The sequence below is a fragment of the Ischnura elegans genome, chromosome 8 (genome assembly GCF_921293095.1).
Source record: "Ischnura elegans chromosome 8, ioIscEleg1.1, whole genome shotgun sequence".
NCBI lineage: Eukaryota > Metazoa > Arthropoda > Insecta > Odonata > Coenagrionidae > Ischnura > Ischnura elegans.
The window spans coordinates 89,345,066-89,360,047 of NC_060253.1; the positions used below are offsets into that span (position 1 = coordinate 89,345,066).

The 14,982-nt window shown below is 39.8% G+C and overlaps 1 protein-coding gene across 1 annotated transcript; it reads right to left on the reverse strand.

Moving 5' to 3' along the window:
• Positions 1-875: 875 nt before the first annotated feature.
• LOC124163665 (eclosion hormone-like) lies at positions 876-14,410 on the reverse strand. The gene is made up of 3 exons (XM_046540726.1): positions 14,361-14,410; positions 11,133-11,223; positions 876-1,407 (listed from the first exon to the last, which is right to left on the reverse strand). Exons 2-3 carry the CDS (start codon positions 11,172-11,174, stop codon positions 1,162-1,164), a joined length of 288 nt encoding a protein of 95 aa, XP_046396682.1. The 5' UTR covers positions 11,175-11,223; positions 14,361-14,410; the 3' UTR covers positions 876-1,161.
• Between the last annotated feature and the right edge of the window lie 572 nt (positions 14,411-14,982).

Here is a 14,982-nt window from a genome sequence, read left to right on the forward strand (position 1 = left end):
AAAGTGAAAATTTTCAAGCGCGCGAAAACGCGACGCTTAAGTATGAATGCCGGGAAATATCTCCGTACGTCGTATTTCTGGTTCCCCCTCCCGCCCGGTGAGGTGACCTTGAGGCGAGGCTTAGCGCTGATACGTCGCAGGATGCTAGCGGATAGCTGAGTACCTTGCTGAATGGTAGCGCTTGGCTTAAAAAAGGTTTATTAATACCTTATCAAACGAAGAAAACTTTCCGAACTTAGCCAGTTTTAATAGGTGATTATTAAGACATGTTTCCCTGAGCTCTGTGCCTCATGCATGCATTGGTAACCTCAGACGATGTATAACTCCTATCCTCTCGTGTAGAAACTATAGGTCCCTGTGACGTCATGCGGAGTGGAATCGCATGGGCGCCAATCTGGCCTTTTTCAAATGAGGATAAAATTTGACCCTTGCCATTCGTCTAAACCGGTATTTCAAAAACCAAATAATTATTGTATTATGAATACACTAATGGTGGGTAACGAATCGCAATCAATGCCTTTCGTTTTCTTTGATGAAGGAAACTACCCTATTACGCCGTTATGATACCTTGATTCAAAACTATCGTATATTTTAATTTTTTTTTCACGAACGCGGGGCCCCCCAAAGCGCAGTCGCCCCCCTAAGGCCGGCCCTGGCACCAAGTAATACAAAAAATCGCCGATCACCAATCAATTAAATATATACACCAAATGAGTACTTACAATGGAGATCTATTTTAGCTGGATTTCAAAATGAGGTTTTCTTTATCATTTGCATAAATTTATATTGCCTTATTCTATTCTTTTTATCAAAATTCCCTGTTTCTCTACTTGGTACTTTGCTCATGGTTTAATAATTAATACACGTTGAAGTTGTATTTAAATAATTATATTTTATTGGCTAACCTCAATCAAAGTTTCAACAAATGATATGCGACATAAAAACAATTGATGACACTCAAAGCCAACCGATAATTAGAATGGCATAGGAATGAGTGCACTCTTTGGTAGTTACACATCCTAAAGATACACCAATCCACGCAAATACTGGAAAAAATCACAGAATGCTTGAATCAGATTGCTTTTCATCTTCGTAATGCCCATAGGTGCTGTCCTGCGTTGAGTTCAGTTGTCAGTCCGTGCTTGCAGCGTTGCTAATATCTCACACAAGGTTGCTCAAGTAGGGTGCAATCGACTCCCTGTCAGTGCATTCAGGAACTAGCTGACCCTTGAACTGCACACATGCCTCTGCACAGAGCTGCCCTTCAAAGTACTTGCCGAACATCTTCTTGCACTGTGCACAGTTCCTCAGGCAGACGGCTAGGAGATCCCCAGTAGGTGATGCCATTGCTGCTGGAGCAAAAGCTAACACAAGGGACATGGCCATCACTACAAAGGATAGCAGGACCTGTAGTGGAAGAACGGGAAAAGATGGTGAGAAATTCTTTTGTTTGTCCATAAATGGCTAAAGTTGTTGGACATCCCCAATAAAAATCTTACTTAGTAGAGTGAGATAGCGTAAGGAAGGAATTGGGCTCAGTTACCCAAATGTATGCATATGGCATAAAGAGCTCATTAATAAAAATTTATTGTTGCCTATTTAGTTTATTGCACCTCTCAAGTAGCCGACAGAGACCAAGAAAGGGCTTAATTGGGCCTTATGGTGGTCAGTTGGTTGATAAATCGCAGTGGAAGCCAACATGGTGGGTCCACTATTGGCTTCCCTACGTATTACTATTTGTTGACCTATGATGCAGGATAACTTTAATGTTAGTTTCTGATCAGCATGTAGATATTTTATTCGTAGCATTTGATGCAGTAGAGGACACAGAAGAAACTCCAGAGGGGGGCTTGCAAAAGATATCTTGAGCTACCTTTACTTTTGCGGTAATGAAAAATAACTAAGTCACATGCAAAGTTTAAGACAGTTTTGTTTAGAATGATGACATGTATATACAAGGCAATGCCATTTTATGTTATAAAAAAGTTACAATTGCGGTTCTGCAATGTTAGGCAATGCGGGCGGCCCCGCAAGGGGGATCCTATGTCCCCCATATGTATCCGGCACTGCTTTGAGGGAAAATTTTCCAGCTTGGAGTTAGCTCATTTTAAAAAGCTTTCTAATAGTTTCAATCGATTTATCGACGCTAATTTTCCTCGCAATCTCCTTTAAGTATAAGACCAAAGTGAAGCTCTTTCAGAATTTATATTCTTCGTGTTGCCGGCTGATTCTTTGTTGCGGGCGACCATCAATTTTCTCTTCACTATTTTGGGATAGAAGTGTGGTTGGTAAGACAAGAAAATCTGTTGTCCACAATAAGTGCAGTGAGTAACCCGGTGTATAAGGTAGTATAAGTTTGGAGATAGTACATGAGGGAGTGTTAGGGTATATGTGAACGTTTCTTTCACCCTGGAAACTGGTATAATGGACTGATATCGATAAAGAAACCATTTTTAGACTCTCTAGGTCTCTGAAAATTCTCTCGGCTGTAAAGTATCTGGTGTTGCCTTTAGTTTTTCGCCGGAAGTTTCCGGTGTAAGCTAGCTGGGTGTTTATATTTTTATCATCCTTAGTGTTATGTTTATTTCAACTCACAGGTGAAATGCATGGTGCTAGTCTACCTGATAGCAAAGTTAAATAAATACACGGCTGCTCAAAATAGAAATTAAGAATAGCATTAGTAACTAAATTTTATTTCTTCTGCGATGGCTCACTATCAAAAGCCGAAGGAACGTCTAAAATCTTAGGCTATGCTAAATCTGGACCGACGATAATTCATATTTGATGGTTAAGAAATGGAAAAAAATTAATACCCACTTGTTCCGCTAAAATGTGAAAAATACACTTTTCTGTTAGGCCACGAATAGTGAAGAGTTGATTTTGCCGTCGTTGCTATTTTTATCAATCATTAATTATGCGCAAAATATTTAGAAATTCGATCGAATCGGGACTAAGTCGCGGTCCCAAGCAGAGCTGATTCTTCACAAAATGAATCAATGTCAAAAGTCTTCCCCGTCGCGACGCACTTAATGGGGCCTATTACGTAACTTTTACTCGGAGCTAGAGCTATCTGTAACTCCGCCCGGATTTGTTTTGATTTGTAGCTCCAACCCTATTACGTACCGGCAGGAGTTACGAGAAGTCTCCGAAAGAATGCGGAGCTACAGTGGCTATGGAAAATTCGGAAAGCAAATCTCCAGAAATGAGTCAACCAATAGGAGCTTAGGTATCCGATAGTAAATGTTTCTGAGCAGACGGGTTTAACGTGAATTTCGGAATGGAGTCCCAAACTTGTATTTCGTAAGTTAACGTGAAATAATTAATATAAACCACATTGTCGAAATGTTTATACGTTAAAGCTTATTCATATACAGTTATATGTCATCCATTGTATACAGTCATTCATTTATCGTCGAATGCAAACCTATTCTCTTCCCATGTTTATATTATGGCAATGAATACAATTTTAGATACCGGCAAAGGTCGGAGAAAATGAGCAGGAATCAGTGCGTGGTGCTCACTAATGTTATGAGTGACCACAGAAGCTTTGCCCTTGGCGTATTCCAAGGAATAAACGGGGAGGCAACAATGAATAAAATGTGGGGTGATAAACCTTAATATTTCATAGACAATTAACAAAAATGTGCTAGTGAGATTGACAGATGCCTACACAGAACGGATATATAATTGCACACACACCGACACATTTTTTTAATACCAATAATGAAAATAAAAATGAGAACTCCAGCCCGATTTCCTTCGCTTCTCTACTGTCATTTGTTGATGTCTGCCGACGGAATCTGAAGGATTTGGCAATGGATCGACCAATAAACATATAATGGGGAAGGATAATGAGGGTGTTTACGGAGTATGTAAGAAGAAGGAGGCATCTGACATTAGAAAGGAGACGAATAAGGGGTTCCCACAATCCGATCGAATTAGATGAAGACCATTTCCGAATGTTTTCCAGAGTGTCGAAAAACATTTTTCAATATCTCTACCGGTCTCTGGGACCCACACTACACGCAGTAAGGAAGGAAGCGCGGAATATCTCAGACGCAGAATAAGAAGATTCAACATTACACACGCCCATAGTGGTATCATGAAAGTTCTTTAAAAATATTTATCTGTTTTTCCACGTTTAGTCCAGATATTCTGCGTTTCCTTAGTGTGGGTCCCAGAGATCGGCAGAGATATTGAAAAATGTCTTTATACACTCTGAAAAACATTCGAAAATGGTCTTCATATAATTCGTTCGGATAGTGGGAACCCCTAATTCGTCTCATTTCTAATGTCAGATGCCTCCTTATTCTTTCATACTCCGCAAACACCCTCATCATCCTTCCCCAAATATGTTTATTGGTCCATCCATTGCCAAATCCTTCAGATTCCGACCTTCCGACGACAGAAATCAACAAATGACAGTGGAGAAGCGAAGGAAATCGGGCTGGAGTTACCATAAGGACGGGTCAGAAGCCTGCGTTATTCCAGCCCCGAGATAGCTCCAGTTCGCAACTCCTATCGGAGTTATTTTGACTACTGTAATCGCAAATTGAGCTATGGCAGCCATCATAACTCTTATAGCTCCATAGCTCCGGAGTTATGACTTACGTAATAAGCCCCAATATGCGTGCTGAAGGAGATTAATTTTCCTCCCGGTGATTAGGGTTACGAGTACTTATATTTCCGTTTTTCCTGTTTAAACATCTCCCAAAGCATTATAACTTAATTGGTAATGGATTTGAGATTTTGGTTTCATCCTAGCCGTATATTATGCTGAAATCAAGTCGCTAAATAATTAGGCAGTCCAGACATGAGAACCTAAGTCAGAGGTAGAGAAATGTCTCATTCAATATTTTGACTATTGGAAATTTCAAATTATTTCGTAGAATATTACTGACGTACCCTAAAAAGTTTTAGGTACATAATACATAATGGAGTCTACCTTTTTATAGAATTCTGTTTTCGATTTCATTTAGCGTTATAAGAAAGGAATCTCGGACATGTAGTTAGGAAAGTAGTGAATGGAATTTTGAATTAATTTTACGATGGTTGAATATATATTACAAAAGGTGAAATTTAATTGTCAATGGCCTACGTACGGTTTCTTTTTGTCTGAAGTTAATTGCTGTAAGTTATTTCGTAAATTGACTTCATTGGGTAAATAGTTAAGCATTATTTTAGGTGAAAACTTGCTCTGATGTCGCTGAAAGACCATCAAAAGAAGTTGACCCCCATTCTCCTTGCTGTGCCAAAATTGCGAGTCAATGGCATCCAATTGGTACCCGCTCCTATCCAAGTCGCCGCTCGTGTTAAAAGCGAGTTTTAATTAGCTCACATTGGTTCCGCGGTGAAGTCGAACCTGACACCAAATTAAATAGGTATAACGGTAGTGCTAACCTGCCTGTTATACAGTCAGGTTGACTCTGCTGCACTATCGGTCGTTGCCTTGTCGCCTATCGTTGTAGCGCTGTTGTCTGTCATGATGTTTGTTGGTGGTTGTCTGTTGTTTGTTGGTGGTTGTCTGTTGTTTGTTGGTGGTTGAGTTTTGCAAAGAACCACTGCAGTAGGGAGACAGGAATTCATTGCGGCTTGCCACTGTTTGACTCCCTTTTTGTGGGCAGGCAACTTCCATAGGGTAAAGGCGGTATTACACGATACACGGAATTGCGCAATCTGACGTACGTGCGAAGGCGCAATCAAAATTGCGTCGTGTAAAGCGGTGAATTGCTAGAACACATGCGAGAATGCGTGGATGCGAGACGGCAAAATAGCCCCTGTTCTAATTTCGTTCATGCGTTCGCGCAATTCCACGCCATTTTAGAAACGAATGCAGGTCTAACCTGCGCAATTCCGTGCCCCGTGTAAAACGGCCTTAATAGAAATCCCTAGGGTACCGCAGCTAGACGGAGAGTGTGACTTCCTGGAAGTTCTCTCTGCAAAGCACCCAAGCATAGTTAGTCTCGGTTTTCGGGCGTTCCTCCGCGTTGAGTCGCCAAGAAGTCACTTCTGACCTGTGGACGCCAGCAGGATGGCTGGAGGAACTGTCGTCCCCTATGGACAACTCAACGCGGAGGAACGCCCGAAAGTCGAGGCTAATATGAAGAAGCGCCGCGGAAACCTTAGATCTCACCCAAGCATAGATCGGGAAACCTCAGAAAAATTTCCGTTCTGGGATTAACTCAACACTTTACATAGCCTCTATGCCAACCGATACAGAATTTTTCATCGAAGTCTGAGACCCTAATGTTCAAGCGTTTGTTGATTTGAGGTGGAAGTACCCATTATTGATTTTTGAGTACCATTCAAAGAAGCGAGTTCCTGATCTTACCTACGAATTTAAGAAACGAAACCAAGAACAAATTTTTATATCCAGCTCAAAACATGATATTGCCTTACATTTATATTTTGAATCAATCAAGACTATTTAATTTGTCAGTATAACACTGAATAGCAAAGGATATCACTATCATCTGTAAAATCATTATCACTAGTACGCAGTCTAATATCATGGTAAGATTGTTTTATTTACGAAAGACTATGGAGGCCTTGGCTGGTTTGTGGAAAGGGTAAAGTAAGCGTCATTCTCTATTTTCGCAGGCGTTATTTAATGCAATTGGAGTGCAGTGTGTGGTTTCTAACGTAATTTAATAGATTTCATTCCTCGCATAGAAATAATTTTTCCCGCGAGAAATTTCATCTTTCATTACATAGGCTCCGACTACATGCGTCATCGCCTAGTCGAGTACGTATGGCCGTGAAACGTGAAGTTAGAAATCAGTTAAATTTTTCGTTACGTAATTGTAATTTGGAAGTTCGTAAATGGCGATGACATTGACGACATATGGATGAGAATAACTGCAGCTGTCTTTACTACATGCGTGATCTCTATTTGAAATAATCGGGGGCGTAGCTATTGTTCTGAAACTAGATTGTTATGAAAATCTGGAGCCGTGAAGAACCCCTTATTGCTGCTGAAATGAATAACGTTTTTGTAATATTTGTCCCATGCTGACAGCTATTAAAGCAATTAATTTTTATAGTGTAAATTTAAAGTGCATTGTATACTTAATTCAGTCATAAAATACATAAGAACTGATTGAACGTAAGTTCAGCCTTTTTATGAACTAAATACTCATGTAGACTAAATTTACTTTGCTGTATACGTAAAATATATATTCTGGCTCATAAAACGACCTTTCCAGCTGAAATAAAGATTTTGAGCTATGCTTACTGTACTGCTTTTAATTAATTATTACTTGAACATCACCGCCCTGGCTGCTTTCGCACGGCCTTTGCATACAGCGTAGATACAGGTGCAGCAGTTTTTGGGCTTCCTACACTTTATACGGCGACCGTAGATTCTTTAGTCCAGCCGGAAAGTTTATAAAACATTTCTATGAGACCAGACTCGGCGTAATAGACGACCCCTGAATTTCGAGGAGATTTTCCTGGATTAACAAGTTGCCTTATATGCTGGAATATAAGGTTTTTGTTCTAATTGTATACATTTATGAATATGATAGGTATGAAATTTTTGAGTTTTAAATTTGGAATATAATTTATATTCTAGCGGTGAGGCGGGAGGAGGGTAGGAGGGAGTCAAGTATTTCTAGGCTGAAACATTAATCAAAATCCATATTGTTGGACAAGGCGTGGGTGGAGACAGGAAGCCAGGCAGATGGGGAGGGAGGATTGCTGTAGGCAGGATGGTTGTTAACCCGGAGGTTGAGTGAAGTGGTTGTTAAACCGATATAAAAGACGGGGCAAGAATTGCACTATATTATGTAGATTACAGTAGTAGTGGTGCAGGTGGGGCATGGAGTAAAAGGAAGCGGAATAGCAAGAAATATTTTAGCAGTGATTGGTTTATGAGGATCACACAAGTTTTGCAACGGGGTCATCGGCATGGGGTAGGTCAAGTTTTGGTTCGGGTTGTGAATCTAGAAAGCGGTTTGGTGGCCGTCGGAAGACTAAGGATGGGGAATTAGTAAATATGTTTCCAGTAGATTTTAATAAAGAAGAGGAATCTTAATAATTATATCCAATGAATGCATGCCAGGGAAGTAGATAGTGAAAAATGGTAAGTTTTTGGAATTTTTATCAGTGTGATTTTTAGGTATTTAGGGTTTGTAAAGAATTTTCTCATTTAGAAGGTGGTTTGTTGGTGAGTGCAATAGGATATGAAGTTTTGAATTTTGAATTTTCTTAGGAAATTCAAACACCTAGAAATATCAGAAAATTGAATATGGAAGGAAGTTATTTTGGTAAAATAAGCAAGGAAATATTGGGAAAGGCAACCAACCGCAGGCATGTGTTACGCTGTGGAAACAGGATATATCGACGGACCATGAAATTAGAGTACCTATGAAGAGTGAGGGGGTAGAAAGATTTAAGTGTCATATTTGAGCAACGTGAATCACGCAGTCTCTTGTGAATTCCATGGAATGGTTTATGAACAATAAACGCAATTTATGTAACTAAACGAAGTTGTTCGTAAATTGCGAATGATGTAGAAGAACTAAAGATGAGATACGATGTAATTTAACGTCAGTCAAGTTTACGTGCAAAATTTATGATCAAAGAATTACGAGCGCGATGCGCCCGCTCCCAGCGGACTTCCCCCGCTCTTTTCAATGCAGGTCCACAGAGGGATAGGCGCGTTTCTAATTTTAAAATGTAGAAAAAATAGGCAGGGTCGTATGTACAAACTTATTTGGAATGTTCACGTACAAATTGAGGTCAGAGTTTACCTCTTGAACATTCCACCATAACCAAGACACGAAAACAAAGAAAAGAGGGTGCCAGAGAAAGAGAGACAGAAAATGGTTCGCCATAGACTGAGTACGTGTTGAGTCCAAGACCTTTCTGTGTTAACTTGAAATAATATGTTGAAAGCGCGTTATATCGCAAAAAATATAATAATATGTATCTGAAACTAAATTGGTATCAATTAAATATCCTGAAACAAAGGTTTGCTCTGCACCATGGAGCAAGTGCGTGACGTCAAGGTGGCGGATCGCCTCATCCCCTAAGAGAAATATCAAGGGCTATTTTTTAAAACCAATTTTAGGAAACAATAGCAATATTTAGAAAGTAAGATATGCCGTCGCATGTTCTCTGATAAATTCTGCGCATTTTGGTGCCTCATTTGTAGAGTTTGTTTGCGCATAAGTTGAGAAAAAGGTATCTATACAGTAGAACTATATAAGGAGATGAGCTACAGTCTCATTCTTAGACCTATGTTTTCACCGTAGTACTTAATGATATCGATACTGGCGGCTACAACAGTGTGTAGAGCATTTGGCTGCTGACCAAATGATCCCGATGAAAATCCCCCTTTGGACAGCCCTCAACAAAATCCTCGGGGGACGAGTTAAATAAGGGAAAGGAACCACCCACTGGTTCGGATTAGTGGAATCCATACCCCTAGGGGTTAGTCTTGACTAAGCTATCCCCTCACCCTTTCTAATCGGCCTTCAGATTGAAGCTCTGACTGTGAGTGTGGGTGGGGTTGAAATTCTTATGTTGATCGAGTTTCATAGATTTATTGGAAGTGCAGAGGGAGGAATGCTACTCTTGTAGAATAGCGGTCTGATGATAGAGGAGTAATCAAGGCCTTAGATAATTTCTTTAAATAAAAAGCAAGAGGGGCTGAAGACAACCATTGATCCTGAAGTTTTGACTTCGCAAGAAGATGCTCAACAAGGGAAAAATATGTACTGAAAAGGATTTGTTGGTGGCTAAGGGCTCATTTCAACAATAAGGTTTCTTTACGAGGTTATGGACACATACCCGAGAGTTAGACTGTAGAACAGATAGATTCAGAATGCCGTTTTGTCCACGATCGATAAGAGACTATAAAGGCAGCGTTAGGACTGACAAATAGGTTAGTTGACTCGTAGTGTAGCCTAATAACTTATGTATTCCTTAATGGATGTTTCTGAATTTTACCAGTATTTCTAATAGCATGTTTTGGATAGTCTAGCTTAATGGGGAAAATGGGGAGATTCTCTTCATGAGTAGCCGGCTAGTTTTGCCTTTGCTTGAATGTGGAGGTATAATTTGTTAGTATGCGTAACATTTTTTGACCGTGTAGTGTGCACGTGGGAATCCTCTTGCTTGCTGAATGCTGGTGATTGATCACCACCTGCCAACACCCTGGAAGTGACTAGCAGGGTATTATGTAGATAAAGATGTCCGTGCTACTGGCATTGAAATTGATTCGTATCAGCAGGACTCGATAAATCAGATCAGATCTCCGCTAAAGAAAAAAAAATCAGATTCCGGATCTCGATTTTGTAATACGCAGCCTCGCGAAAGTTTTCTCTGTAGCGAGTGAGCTCCACTTGCGCTCAGCATCGCGAAACTTGCTCAAAACGAACGTAATTACTGTAGATTAAAGATTAGTTCTCTCTGTACAACATTCCCTCGGCAAAAACAACATAATGCCACCATATTCTATTCCACATCTTAATTACGCCCCCAAGAGTAAATAGGGATAGGATAACTGAACCACTATGCAACCGCAGTTTGGTGTTGCGTCAGTCGACATTACGATAAGAATGGCGGGTTCAATTGAATTCTCAAACGTGAGACAGGAAAGGTTTTGGAGATAACGGTATAAGTTGGGGAAGCGCACCAAATGTGATAATTGCGGAGAGTGGATTTCCTCTAAAAAATATAGTCGGGAAAAAATCAATGAATATGCCGCTAGTTTTTGTCAAGTTATGAAATTCCCGGAAATTAATGAAAAATAAATAATTAGAAATAAGTACATCCGATCAAACTGAGACGCTAATGTAAATTGGCCTTATTATATTGGACGCCTTTAAAGAGAATACTCATTTTATTTAAAACACGGCAACGGCATTCATAAAAAACGGCAAATTCTAGGAAAAATACACAAACGCATTTGAAACCTTGACCCTGGCGCGTTGACGGAAGTTAGGGAAAATCCCGGTGACAGAAATGACCCTGACAAGTATACGAAAGCATGTTATGTGATAGGATCTTCTTGGCGCTGCGATCAAGGTCCGGTGATGCAGAGATTGGGGAAAACGTTTCTATCCATCCTCAATGGGTGCAATTTTAGGTTTCAAAGTTAGGGATAGAAAAATTAATGTTCTTACCAGTGTCCTCTCCATGCTGATGGTTGATTTGGTGGAGCTCATGGTTGCGGGGTATCCGTACTCGTCCTCTTGCAGATGTGGTCCTTTGGGCCTGCGAAAACAAAGAGAGCCGCGTTTCATTGTCCGCCACATGTAGCCAGCGAGCAATTCCCGGTGAGTCCGATGGAGTGAATGTCTTGGGATCGAAATCTCCCGAGTTGAGCCGCGCGGCAGCAGGCGTCTTGCCCCTACCGGCTTTCCCCTTGAGACGTGACATTAAGTTCCTGGAGCGCCTCAAGGACTGTCTTTCATCAAAATGATTTCCTCCCCATATGCCTTCCGCCTCTTCTCGCGAATTTTTCCATTTCTTCCCACTTTGCATCGCAATATTTCGTCCCTCCGCGGTTTTGGTTGAAAAATTTCTGTCTACCTCAGCGGTTCGCAACCTTTTTTTTTTACCTTCCGTACCCTCCTATATGTATATAACTAATATTGTGCCCCCAAAAATGTAACTTGCACATGTTATTACATGATTTCACCACGGGTAGGTGAAACTTTTAGTTAGAAATAATTTTTAAATGGAAACTTTGTTTAAAATTCCCCATATAATATGTATAAATATTTCCTGGCGTCCGCCATTACCGATAATTCCCAGCATGATACCGATAATGTTTAGACTCGTATCACCGATTGGGTACCGCTGATTTACCTCATCGCTTTCTTGGTGTTCAAAGGGAGCGTGGTACACGTCTGATTCGTTATTACCCCCGTGCAAATTTAATACTGATTTTTTTCCGATTGCTGAAGCAAGAAAGTGGACTCATGTCCATTTACTTTAAGTGAATTGTAATATTAACCTTTTCTGACCCAGAGCTACTTCTGGGAGACATTAAATTTCAAGATTTCTCATTTTAAAAATGTGAAAATTACATACTCAATCGTTATTATTGTGGCCGCTACGTAATTCGCAATTAAAATTTACAGCACACTAGAAAACGTAGTTTAAATATTTCCTGAATAGGGCTGAAAATGTGTACATTTATGATGTTAAGCATCATTGGGTTATAATGGGATAATCACTTCCCAAGGAAGAAATCGATTTACGGTGGACTAATAAGAGATTAACGGTATCTGACGTATAACTACTATCGGCATTCCAGGATTTTTCGTGAGGTTCAGTCCTCGTAAACTTACGAAAAGTAGATCACTATTTTTGATCGGTATTACGTTCAGGCAAGACCCATCCTCCCTAAATGTAAACCCTGCTCTGAACAGGAACTTCCTACCGCTGCACGAAAACACGCCAGGTAGATTTCGAATCTCGGATGAGCAAAGAAGTCACAGTGTAGGGATATCTTAAAAAAGTGGTCATTATTTACAAAGGATAGCTAGCAGTTTTTAATATAGTAACAATAACTCAATGTAATGATTGATAAAATCGATTGAGAAGTGAAATAAAAATATTGCTTAAAAATGACTGTCAGTTAGCATTACCCATGGTTAGTTCCGAAAATTCTCAGCTTTCGTCTTTGCGTTTTCACAAACTCGTAATTATTTTATTTTCAAGAAACCATGATTTACTAATTTTGAGCATTCGCAATGATGATAAAATATTTTTCATTTTTTATATCAGACAAAAATAAATTTCCCAGATAGGATGCATAGAATATCTCTGCCTTCGGACTATCGCTATCAAATCGCTTTTAAAGTCGATTTTGCTCCATGAAGGATTTAAAGAAAAGCGGATATCGTATCTTATGTTTAAAAAGTTCTGATCACAATCGGTGAAGATACACCAGGGTGTATACAATAGATGACCGTATATAGTGAGCTTTTAGGTCAGAAAAGCACTACGGAAAAAATATTATTTAAGCAGTAATGAAAACACTACGTGCTTAAAAAAACGGAAAAATTTATATCAAAAATATTTTGCTTAAAACTTCCCCTAAAGCAAAAGTATTGTGTAGCAAAGTATTAAAATTAGTCAAGTCTTAAAAGTAAAGTAACAGTATTGTGATACTTGCTATGATAGAAATTTCAAATGGTCAGGTTTTTCGCCAGAAAAGGTTCATTTGCGTGAGGGGACTTCCATTGAAACCATTATTACTGAGATTCACTGCTTTTACAATGGTTAAAAAAGTACTGTCCCATTAAGGGTGTGCTTGACACAAAGGGGAATTATTCCGATCGGTTGTCAATACGAGAAGTTGATTCTGCGACTAGAATATGCTGAGTTTCAAATATTTCATTTCGACGACTTACTACGAGGAATCATCTCGTCATCGGAATGAAAAATTTCAAACTCAGCAAGTTCCGATCTTGTGGCCTAACACTCGGAATGAACCGCTTGTGATGGTGAACCCAGCAGCGTCATGCATTCCCAATCCATGCAACAGTTTGTCTCCTTTACATATTAACTTTGAATTGAAGTCTTTGGATACTTGCAATCAAGTGCGGATCCAAGATTTTTTCTTGGGGGTGAGGTAAAAGGGACTCATAGGCGAACAGTCTTTACATATTTGAGATTAAAAACAACACACACCAATTATGATAGAAATAATCTCTTTTTTTAATTTGATGGTTATTAATATGAAAATTTTAACAAGTTACATATATAATAACGATAGTTTTCGAGCTCCTTTACCACTTGGGCGATCCTTTTTTTCGAGCGCTGACTAGCGATTAACCAATGGCCGTCAAATCTATCTTATTGACTTGGGCTCAAGGCTTAAATAATTGAGGTTCCGTAATACACAAAACAAAACGAGCGCAATGATAACAGTATAAAAAATCTTATCTATTTGTTTAGCATCTGGGGTGGGGGGGGGGTGCATAGGACTCATGTGTCTCTGTAATAATGGTTTCAATGCAAGTCCCCTCTCGAATATGAACCTTTACTGGCGCAGAACTTGACCATTTGACATTAATATCATAGAAAGTATCACAATACTTTTTCTCTTCCATAAGGGAGGGAATTTCATGGTACAATAATTTTTTTCATTTACTGCATCAACAAAGTGTCTTGTGTTAATTATTTCAATAGAAATTCCCGCTCACGAATGAGGCTTTACTGGTGCAAAACCCAGTTGAGATTTCAATTATGGCAAGTTCTATACTTGAGTTTATGGCTGCACGTACCCCCTTGCCCTCTCCCTAAATCCGTTTATGCTTTGAATTATTGAAAATGTTAATGTTGAATACCATGTTGATAGCCGCACGGTTTGCTATCGTGTGATGTCTGGGACTCACCTTGGCTGGGATTCCTTCCTTTGGCTGCCGATGACGCTGGAGTGCTGTGAGCGGATCGTGGAGAACCTCCGATTTTATACGTTTGGAGGACCATCAGAAGGGGCGGTGGCTGTTGGACCACGGAGGAGGATGAGGGGGTGGGGAGGAAAGGGTTTTTTGACACCATTGGCATTGAGTGCGCACCCTCGCATTCGATTTTCCGTGACACTCAGACCGGGAGTCTGCCGAGAGGACGGAGTCGGAAGTTCTCCCGACTAATTGAATCTCTTTGGGGGTTCAGTCCGATTCCTTTCTACTCCCCTCGACGAATCGGCGGATTTGATCGTATTAGGAAAGAGACGTAGGAACAAATGACTATCACATCGTTTTACTATTGTCGGTGTTTCTTTTTTTGCAGTAAAAATAATAATTTTTTTAGAATTTATGGAATTCAGGATGAAAAAACTTCCACTGCGATTCAGGTATTGTGCTTTCCGTTTTTATTCAGTCTAGAAAGAAAAAACCTGAATCACAGTGGAAGTTTTTTCATCCTGAAGTCCATAAATTCTACAGGTTACGGGTCCAGGTTCATTTTGAAAACGGAAAAGGAATCTATATGTTGAAGATGACAGAAGCTGAAAAA

Excerpts from the sequence above, each read along its gene's own strand:
- LOC124163665 (XM_046540726.1), bottom strand. The coding sequence starts at position 11,174 with ATGAGCTCCACCAAATCAACCATCAGCATGGAGAGGACACTG. Across the intron at positions 1,408-11,132 it reads TCAGCATGGAGAGGACACTG|GTCCTGCTATCCTTTGTAGT; the intron begins GTAAGAACATTA and ends CTTCCACTACAG.